The 11,159-nt window shown below is 43.1% G+C and overlaps 1 protein-coding gene across 1 annotated transcript; it reads left to right on the top strand.

Annotated features, from left to right (window-relative positions):
* Nucleotides 1–1,860: 1,860 nt before the first annotated feature.
* LOC103055800 (aquaporin-5) lies at nucleotides 1,861–9,683 on the top strand. The gene is made up of 4 exons (XM_007420734.4): nucleotides 1,861–2,281; nucleotides 4,467–4,631; nucleotides 5,406–5,489; nucleotides 6,857–9,683. Exons 1-4 carry the CDS (start codon nucleotides 1,919–1,921, stop codon nucleotides 7,028–7,030), a joined length of 786 nt encoding a protein of 261 aa, XP_007420796.1. The 5' UTR covers nucleotides 1,861–1,918; the 3' UTR covers nucleotides 7,031–9,683.
* The last annotated feature ends 1,476 nt before the right edge of the window (nucleotides 9,684–11,159 follow it).

Raw genomic sequence — 11,159 nt, 5'->3', positions numbered from 1 at the left:
AAGAAGGCATGGTCCCCATAATTATCTGATACTCTCATCTTTCCTCCATGTTTGCTCTCCCATCGCTTGCTTGGAGTCAGTGGGTGGGTGAATGTTGAAGCTGGTCTCTGGAGAGAAGGCAGAACCCATCGCTGAGAATAACCTACGCTTAAGGCTGGCTCTGTCCCACCTGCAAAGACCCACGCCCTGCTTTGTGCTCACATCGCATACAGAGACAGACTGACATATGCATTCATATACAGAGAAAGAGCACTGTTTATTTGCCTTTTGTATGCGTACTCACTAGCACAACTCATGAAAGATTACAGTGGTATACCAAGCCTGTGTGGATATGCATTTGCCGGCAGGCTGCCAGCTTCCTCTCAAGTTGACTCAAAGCACCTTGCCAGCCCTATGTTATCAGTCCAGTCCTCAGCAACAATTCTCTCATTATTAAGAATCTCTACTAATGGAAAACAGGTCATGGTGTGTGCATGTTTGTTGTGGAAGAACATAATATGGATGCTAATTACATATGCCCCACTGGGACAGATAGCATTAAATAGGCTTAAAAATAGATAAGGCCAACACTAATTTTTGTAGACCCCATTGGCCTGGGGCATTTCCAGTCTGTTTTACTTTGTCATTCATTTCTTTGTGCACCATAGCAGTGGGCTGGATTGAGGAGGGAAACCATGAATACAAACCCTTGTCCAGACAGTCTTTCTGGCCCCTAGGCCATAATAAAGCTTTGATTTGACTTGATTTGGCCCAGACAGTAGACTTGCTGCCAAGTAAAGCTTTCGCTGCAGCTCTGTCTCTCAGCCTGGTTTTTTTACTTGCAAAAAGTAAACCTTCATCAACCTGTGTCAGATGAGACAGGTAACTGTTGACACAAATAAAAACTGTCAAATGATACAACATTTGGCAAGGAGCAATGGTAGTTAATCCAAATCAGGTCAGCATGTGTCCACCACAGCTTTTGAAGGAAGGAGTGCAATCTCTTTAGTTCCTGGAGGAAAGGCAAGATAACCATCTAATAAACAAATATATCTACAGAAGTTCAATTGGAAGATACTTTGCTGAGAAACAGAAAGGTACCAGAAAGGAATGGCTGACTTCCGAGGGTCAACTAGGGCCAATTAAACTGCAAGGCACAGTTGTAGCATTACTTTGGCTGTAAATCAAGAAGAATCTTGTCAAATCAAATAGATTTCAGGTTTCTGCAACAAACAGCTCTTTTTATAGTTACATCTGATTCACCAGCTTCCCTAGGAACTCTTGCTTTGGGACAAATCAACATGTGGTCTGGCTTTCAGGTTCTCCACTTTCCCTATGGAAAGAAATTCACTGGGGGAAAATATGCATATCCTGAAGAATCCAGTTTTGCAAAGCTGCCTATCATGATTGTCCAATGACTTTCCTTTTAACAAAAAAATTAAAAAGAAGCAGATCAAAGGTGCCACAATCCAAGTGTTGTAAAAAGGTTCCTTAAAAAAAAGCCTAAGATTACAAATCAAAGGTGCTTATAAAAGGAAAAGGGCTTGGGGGGTGGGAAGGGGCAGAGTAAACAGACAAGGTGCTAATCTGTATGCCATTATGCAATACTGTGGCTATCTTATGACAGCAGGGCCATTCAACAGGCTTCCATTGTGTGGAGGAAAAAATAAGGAAATCAGCATCCAAATTGGAGCTTGCAAAAGGGGAAAGCTTAGATGTTGTTTGAAGATGGAAAGTTTCCAAACTCCAAAAGAGCAGACAGAAGAGGGGACTGGCCAGCTTCTTGGCTCCACCCACACCTGGGCACAATCTCTTCTGGCTACGCCTGCAGAGAGAAAGAGTTATAGATATATATATATATGTGCATGGCCCCAACTTTTGGACAATCCTTTTGCAGCTTTGGCACTATCATTGCCATTCCACCAGCTCCAGCCCAGCCATGAGGAAAGAGGTTTGCACCATTACTTTTCTCCGAGCTGTCTTCACCGAGTTCTTGGCGACAATGATTTTTGTGTTTTTTGGTTTGGGCTCAGCACTGAAGTGGCCATCAGCCTTGCCAAGCGTCCTTCAGATTTCCCTGGCATTTGGCTTGGCAATTGGCACAATGGTACAGACCTTTGGTCATATCAGTGGCGGCCATATCAACCCAGCAGTGACCATTGCCTTCTTCGTTGGGAACCAGATCTCTTTCCTCCGGACCTTGTTTTATATCGGGGCTCAGCTGCTGGGGGCCATTGCTGGTGCAGGCATCCTTTACGGAGTGACCCCCAGCAACGCCCGTGGTAATTTGGCAGCCAATGGGGTAAGTACATCTCTCAGAAGGGGTTGGGGTCTAATGTGTGAGGAATTCTCAGGCAGGTCCACCTTCTCCTAAGGAGAGTTTGCATCTCAGGGGAGAAGAAGTATCAGCTACTCTGTTCCTGGATACTGGCAAAAGAGTAGCCTTTCCATTCCCAGAGAGCAGGTGGTGCAATAGATTACACCAGCACATCTCATCCAGCAAAGTAAGATGGAAATGTTCTCTTATCCATACACCTAGCAGTTTGCTAGCATGCATGAAGTCATTTACAAGGCAGCACTCTTTGAAAATGTCTTCATATCCTAAGGGGATGAGTGAGTCAATTAAAAAAGGAAAGCAAGAAATGCATTAACTCCATCACTGCTATAGGTAGAAGGATCAGCAGGAACAATGTAGAGAATCTACCTATAGCTATTGGTTTCTTATTAAAGATTCATCGTTTTCCTTTTCAGAAACCTTTCACAATAATTTCACACTTGATGCAAATTTGTGTGTGTTGGCTTGTGTGTTCTTGGAAAGGCATCAAAAGGATGGTGTCTAGGATTTACACGCACAGACACACAGTTATACATACCCTTTCCAATATTTTCCCCTCAGGCCTCCTGAGAAACAGCTCTTGATGATCAGGAGGTTTCTGCTTCAGTGCAAGGAATGGGGGCTTCGAGCAGTAAAGGAGAGCCAACTACAAACATATAGAACAGGACTGATCTCAAGATCCCTGGAAAAGATCACAGGGCAGCATTAAACCCATTGATCCAACTGGCTTCCTCATAGTAAATTAAACAAACAGTCTGTGAAACTTATGAGAAACATTATTAGAGCCGGACAAAAAAAGATACAGAAAACAGCATGGAGATAATACTTTAAGTGCCATGTAAAAACAAAATCTCAAGTCATATGTGACTCTTGGTGACTGCAGGGACACATTTAAGTTTTCTTGGCAACAATACAGAAGTAGTTTGGCATTGCCTTAAACCTCTATCATTATTAAATGCAAGTGGAGGTTCCAGGTCTCACTTCTAAGAGCTACAAGTAGAATTTGAGACCGGTCTTATTCAGAATTATGCTATGATTTCAGGTTATAGACAATGTCCCCTCATCCCATGCTTTCCCCAAGGACCACTTTTATTTTTCCATCACTCCTCTTTTCATCAGCACTAATTGTCACAATGATTTAGATATTGTGGAGTCCTCGGGATTCTCTGAGCTTGGTTGTTTTCTTGCAGACATTTCGTTACCCGGCTAGGGTAACATCTTCAGCACTGAAGATGTTACCTAGCCCGGTAATGAAACATCTGCAAGAAAACAACCAAGCTCAGAGAACCCCAAGGACTCTACAGTTCAACCCTGAGCTACACATATTCTCTTCTATTGATTTAGATATTGCAACTATTTTCTAATGATGGTTAATAGAAGAAAAACTTAAGGAGAGTCAACTGAGAGCTTATTGCCCCATCAAAGCTTTCTATTTGCATTATGACCCCAACTAAAGTAAGCGTTGCCTTAGGTGGTAATAAAATATGTAAATCCCCAGTGGAATTAAAAATGAAGTATATTAACCCAACACCAGTCTCTTCTAGTTCAGGTCTAACAGAATCTTGCATTAAGGGGACTTCCATCTGAGGCTACCTAAAAGAAACTTTCAATCTGTTCCAGATTACTGAACAGTCTCTTATCTTTTCCTTCTATTGTCTTCAACAAGCCCCAATGCTTTTAAAGGCCATTTGACATAGATACAACATTATCCAAAGGAAAATACCTCCAGATGGAATCAGTGAGATGAGGTATAATTTCTGTGACAGGGACATAGAATGAAAGAGGTTTTAAAAAATCAGGCTTACATTCCTTAACACCCAAAAAACCATGCTCTATTTTTTGCAGAACTTTTTAAGGCTCTTTGCCTGCCCTTTTGGGAAGGTGCCTCCAATCCCATAATACCTGTGCCGAAACTTGGTAAATGCAACCCTTTATTTGAGATTAACGACCGCACCCCCAGTGACACAGGAAAAGCCACTGTACAGAGTAAATTGCAGATTACATCTCAAACGATCTGAACAGGAGAGCAATCACAAAGCTCTGTTGCACACTTCTCCTGCATTCACAGTTCCCCTTGATTTTTAGCAGGAGTGACTTCCTGGCAAGAATGTGCAAGACTAAAGCCTAAGCCGGTGCCCTTTTGTCCCAACAGCTCAGCAACAACACAACAGCAGGTCAGGCTGTGGTAGTGGAGATGATCCTGACTTTCCAGCTCGTCCTGTGTATTTTTGCCTCAACTGACAACCGCCGAAATGACAACGTGGGATCCCCATCTCTGTCCATTGGATTGTCTGTCACCCTGGGCCACCTGGTGGGGGTAAGTGTTGTTTGTGCTCATCAGTTCAAAAGCCAAAGAGAGGGGGAAATGGAGGGAGCGTACTAGTTCGACCTCTCACTACCATTCTTGGCTGGATGACCACCCTCAGATCATAAGGTGTCACAGCTGGTTTGTCCTCCAGTGCAAGCAGCTTGTGTGTGACAACTCCAGGTGAGCGAGGCAGCTGTATCTGCAACCTTCTCTGTAAAGGTGACCATTAGGAATACGGGAATTTTTTGGAGATAGGTTGACTTCATGGGTAGCTTCTGTCCAGATTCTAAGGCACAAAAGAGTCTTTCAAAACAAACTTACTGTAGACAGAAGCTTTTGTGAGTGAGTGGTGTAATTGGCAGGATTCCAAACACTCATTGCCCACAATCCATATGGTGCCTGTGTTGAACTTCATGCGAATTGTCTTTCCTCCAAACATCAGCACAGATGGAAAAGCCACTGTAGCATCAAACCACAGATGGAAACGCCAAAATCTCTTCTAAATAATAACTCTGCCTTGATGTGTACTGCCTGACCTTCTCTGTTCACTGTGACGGGTGCTGGAAGCAGGAGCTACAGGAGGCTCTTTAGCTCAGCAATCTGCTATTGTGATTCAGAAAGACAGGCTTCACATACGTAGCCTATGGCATGAGGAATGCTAGCTGAAGGACAACTGACAGGTGATCTTCAAGGGAAGCGAGCAGGCAGATTGATAAAAAAGTCTGTCTTGAAGTGGCAAGGGAAATTTAGATACCTAACCTACTTTGTTTTTCTCCTCTACAGATCTATTTTACTGGCTGCTCTATGAATCCTGCCAGGTCTCTTGGGCCCGCGGTTGTCATGAAAAGATTCACCTCTGCTCATTGGGTAAGAAATAGAGTTATCATAGCAGCATCGCCCATAGTAATCAAAACAAAATGGCTGAAACCATATCCTTAATGGCAGCTTTGTAGAGGAAAGATCTTTACAGGAAGGAATGCTTATCAAGTTAGCAGATGACATCAAACTGGGTGAGATAACTAATACTGAAGAAGATCGAAAAAACATTCAAAATATTACAAGTTAGAGAAGAGGGCTGAAAAGAACAGAATTGAATTTAAAAGAGACAAGCGGAGAGTTCTTCATTAAATAAATAAATAATTACATCCACAGGTATAGCATGGGGAATACCTAGCTTGGTAACATTACATGTGAAAAGGATCTTGGAACTGTAATTTATCAAAGTGAGACGTGGGCAAAAGAAATATAGTTTCCAAATCATGAGAAGTAATAGTTGCACTATCTTGGTCAGGCCCTATTTTGAATACTGTGTCCAGTTCTGGGCACTCCACTTTAGGAAGGACTCAGACAAACTGGAACAGGTTGAAAAGAGAACAGCAAGAAAGATAATCAAGGAATTGGAAACTATGTCTTATACGGAAAGGCTATTGCTTTAATTTGGATCTATATCTGGTTTCTTGCACTAAGCAGGAATGGGGCTGGACTTGATGACCTGTGGTCTCCTCCAGCTCAATAATGTCATGCTCTAATGTATAACTCAATATATAACCCAGAAATATTTCAAAAAATGTATAGCATTATTCACTTCTGCTTTGCAACAGTGTTGGGCCAGCAAGCTCCATAATGTCATAACAGAACAGGATTTCTCTGTCTCCAGTCCCACACGCTCATATCACAATTGGAACTGTGGTTCTTAAAATGTGAACTGAGAAAACTAGGAAATGCAGAAGCCCATGATAACCACCACAAGTCTCACTGAAATGTCATTTCCTTCCTCTGAAACTGTGTGTGTGTGTGGGGGGGGGGCTGTTTTTGTTTTTTTGATCCAAGAAAGAACCTTCAAATTGGTGTAATTTCATAAGGACCTGGAGGCAACTAAGGAATGTATATATATCACTACCTGAATGCATTTCACACTAGCTTCTGAAAAGCCCCAGTTGTTTTGCCCAAGCAGAAACATTTTCATGTTTTAGAAATTTGGAGGCATTATGATCTAGGCTGTGTTCACATAATATGCTATGCCTAAACAAATTTTATTATGTCTTAACATGATATTTTGATTCACACAACCTGCTGAAATAATGGCTAGTTTTTCAGAACTCACCAAACTTACTCAGTCCCATGTAACCAACACCACTGTGTTGTGCAAACCCATCAACGACTGTATTTATACCAGCTAGGCATAGTTGGGGAAATCTGAAAGCCTTTAACCAATTCCTTGTATTGGTTTTCAGGTGTTCTGGGTTGGACCCATTTCTGGAGGCATTCTAGCTTCTCTGTTGTACAACTACCTGCTGATCCCCCACTCAATGAATATGTCTGAAAGAGTTGCCATCATCAAAGGTACCTATGAGTCAGAGGAAGAGTGGGAAGACAAAGAGAAAAGCATGGAAATGTCTTCTCCATAAACAAGAGTGATCAGAAGGAGAGAGAGAAAAGGAACCTGATGGCTTACATGACAATAAACCCTCACTGTATGTCTTGTAAGCCCAAGAAACTTCCCCCAGTGCCCAGGACTTGAAGAGAGAATGGGAAGAGCTTACTTGCCTAAATAACTGTCTTGAATTTATGGCTGCATGTACATGAGTGCACGAGAAAATGTGGCTCATTCAAACAGCAAAACCAGACAAGGAGAGTATTTTGACCTCATGGAGCCTGCAAAAATCTGGATGTGCTCCAGGACTTTCTATCCATATTTCTATTCTTTGCAACAGGGCACAGTCTTCAGTAATTTGTTTAGATATTGACATCTGACTTCCCGACAGGTGTCCAGAATTTGTCACTACAGGTCTATTGATATGCTCTAGGCTTTGGGGGCATAGTGGCTTGAGCTTGTCTCATCTGTGTACTAATATTTGTCACTGGGTCTTGGAATGCGTAGGACATCATTAATTTTAATATTTAGGACAAGCTAAATATGAAGCAAAACCCTGAGCTGAAGTTATGGCCGAGCTTGTGAAAGAGAACTGACAGCCGTTTTGCACTGAGGCCTATGAGGATTTGTATGAGGTCCCACAAAGGCACATCTCCTTTTTAAAAGAAGGTAGTGCTTTAAGATCTTTCTTAGAGAAAGAGATTTCAGGGTTCAAAGAAAATGCAATACATCAAAGCCCCTTGCTTTGACTTCATTTCCATCTTACCCAGAAGCAATGGAGAGAGATTGTTTGAGGGCTCTTCAGTATAGCTTAGCCTGTCTCCTGTAGCTATCTAGGTTATCTTGACTCAGTTCTCCCACGTTTCTGATCCTTGTCTTTGAGAGAGAAGGAGCTTCATCCTTTGTGCTGCTTAGGACAAGCCAGCAGGCAGAGGTTAGGGGAGGAGTAGTGCAATTAACTCATAGAAATGAAACCAGGAGCAGAGCTAATAGCAATAGATGGAATAGTACCTGACCACAGGGATCAGACCAGCTTATGCATGGATTCCAGAGAAAAGCAGCACAGGAAGATGTGGCAACACGTGAGTGCAGTCCCCTCCTTTCTCCTGAGGAGTCATCATTTCACCCTCCCCTTCCTGCCTCAGGGTAACTCCAAATGCATTTCCCCCCAAAAGAATGTGGAAGAATGTAAAATAGCTATATGGGCATGCATATGTATACCGTGCAATTTTAGAAAGAATTCTCCTCCAGCGTGAGGAAGATGCAATACTTCTCAGCACTCTGGGAAAAGACAGAGACCAAATGACATACATGCCAACAACATTTTATCTGCTGCAAATGGACCTCCTGTCAATCTTAGGAAAGCCTGATATGTGGGGCGGGGGGAGGATTCATTCTCCGCGTAAAAGTCTTAAATAAACTAATCTGAACTCGCGGGTGTGTGGTAGAAAAAGCACCTCTAAGCACAGAGAAAGACAACCCCTGGTGGTTATTTGGCAAGCCTACAGACCAAGAGAAAGTTGTCTGAGTTATAGCAGCTGTGGTTCAAGAGGGTGTGATCAAAGGCCAAGCCAAAAGTTGGATTTTAAGGAAGCCTGGCTTTTATGAGGGGAAAAAAACCCCTCATTCTCCACATAAAAGTCCAGTACAAATGTTATACTGTCTGCTAGTTTGGTTTAAAGCTTTATAACAGACAGTATAACATAACTTTGGAGGGAATAGGACATGTCCAATTGTTTTTCTGCAAAAGAAGAAAGCAATTTGCTTGGGGCCTTGGTTATTATTTGTGTCTATAATATATTGTATTATTTATTATCAATGAAAAAGAAAGACTGTGTACAAAGACCTTTGGCTGAAAGCGCATGGGATTCAACGGGAGCAGCATGGGGGAGGAGGGCCAAGGAAGTAAAGAGGGCACGACAGCTGTACAATGGAAGCCCCGCCCCTTTCTACATGCAAGCCGTGTCACCCGCGTGTACAGAAAGGACAGGGTTTCAATCACGCTCCTGCAGCCACCATCTTGACTTTTTGACCCCCTCAAGGACATCTCTGGTGAGCTGTCCAGTTCAGCTGCAAGAGGCAGTAATTTAAATGGTTTAATAAGAAAGATGGCTACCTTAAGGGGCCAAGTGGAGGCCCAGAGCCACCTGAAATATTTAGCTTTCTCCTCGTCTGATTTGAATCCACTGAATTCAAATTCACCGTGTTCGAACAGCACCGACATCTTGGAGACCACAGTAGTGCGACCCTCCAGCTTTGCGTGCTCTAGCCCCACCCCCAATGAGGCCCTGGCCACACCCACCAATCAGAATTTCCCTTGGGGTGGAAGAGCCACATCCAAGGACATGGCTGTGATGGAGGAGCTCCTAAGCAGGTGCTGCCTGGGAAACCAGGATATAAGGGGCAATGGTAGCTTACCTCAGCAGCATGCCCTGATTTCTCTGTAAGTTTAAGGAGAAAGAGAAAAAAGTGCTGCTTTGCTGCTTTCCATCTTTGCTGCTCCCAGGTAAGATGGCAGAGCAAAGGAAAACATTGATTGCTGGAAGATGGGAGGGGGGGAGAGAAAAGGAACATCTGTTGGGGGTCCCTCTGGGCTATGGCACAGTCAGGCACTGTGGCCCTCTCCCAGGTAGCCAGGCCTAGAGGTGCCACTGGGCTTCCCAGTGATAGCCAACTTATGTGCATGAGGCCACTAGGATAATTCTCTAGAGTAACGTTTCTCAACCTTGGGAACTTTAAGATGTGTGGACTTCAACTCCCAGAATTCCCCAGCCAGCCATGGCTGGCTGGGGAATTCTGGGAGTTGAAGTCCACACATCTTAAAGTTCCCAAGGTTGAGAAACACTGCTGCAGTGTGAAAAGCAAGCTTTTCTTTGATAGCTTGTATAGAGCTATGATTGAGTTCCTTCTTGCATATTAATTCAGAATAGCATTATAACTGTAAGTAATCTGTTGAGTTGAGTTAAGGTAAAGTCTCCCTCAGGTTCTCAGTTCCTGATGTATTTATGAATGCGTCCATGTAGTTTTCGTGGCCACAGCATGATTTTTCTACCTTCTCAGCCAACGTTCTTGATGGTTTCTCATCTAAACAGATGTAACCTGGCATACCTTTCAGTAAGCAATCCAGGTTGCTCTCTGAGAAAGCCCATTTCGGCTTTAAACCTGTAGAGCAGGAGATGGTGGCGAGATGGTCCCAACCCACAGGAACCAAGCTAACATGCATTTAATTGTTGTATACCACCCAGAGTTGCTTTATGTGAGATGGGCGGCTGTATAAATGTGATAAATAAATAAAAAGAAGCCAACCCTCAGGAGATGATTTTGGAAGAACAGGTCTCAGCTTCTGAAAAATGAGATTTATCTTCTGCTGTTGTTCATCAGACTTATGAAAGCAACAGCTACATCTCTGGAGCAGGCCTCAAACCACCCGTCAAAAACGGAAGCCATTTTAAGGGTAGCTAGCAACAATTCCAGTCTGGTGAGGTAAAGCTTCTGTCCAAAGACATTGGAAGTGGTGCTACATGGCAGCCGTGACTTGTATAGCAGTCTTCAGTCTCTTGTAATATTTTATTCTTACTGTTCTTGTGAGGACAATGGCAATGACTGTTGTATGCCACTCAGAGTCCCTTTTAGTGAGATGGGCGGCTATATAAATTTAATAAAAATAAATAAATAAATAAGTAAGGCATAAGGGAGTTGTTAATACAGATGAGAAAAGCGATTTGCCCAACAAAACCCATGGAGCTGATACTGGTCTGCTCCCCAGTCACTTGCTGTCTTCAGGCTGTAAGCTGCTTCAGTCAGATGGTCATCCTTGTGCAATGCCCTCTTCACATGCAAATGTTTGGTGGTACCAAGTTTCTGAATAGCAGCTCAGGGAAAGAGTGCAGAAGTGGCTTATGAGTCTCACAGAAAGCCCATGGGGCAGAGTAGACAATCTGTGGCATTCCTGATGTGGCTAAACTATAACTCTCAGCATAGTTTACCGTTGGTCATGCTTTGTAGGTATGCTCAGAGTTGTAATTCAGCCTGCCATAGGTGGCCTACTGTTTTTATTTGGCTTCAGGCAGGTAATGGTTAAAGATTAATTGTTTTGCGGGAGAACCCTATTTTGATGCCGCTGCTGCCAAGTACAAGCAGGAAGCAGATCCTGTCTGTTAAAT

The sequence above is a fragment of the Python bivittatus genome, unplaced genomic scaffold (assembly GCF_059951505.1).
Source record: "Python bivittatus isolate LINGU-HERP-01145 unplaced genomic scaffold, Pbiv_v1 ctg000220_np1212, whole genome shotgun sequence".
In the NCBI taxonomy this organism is placed as follows: Eukaryota; Metazoa; Chordata; class Lepidosauria; order Squamata; family Pythonidae; genus Python; species Python bivittatus.
The sequence above is the reverse complement of the archived record's forward strand: the minus strand, read 5'-3'. Positions and strand labels throughout refer to the sequence as shown.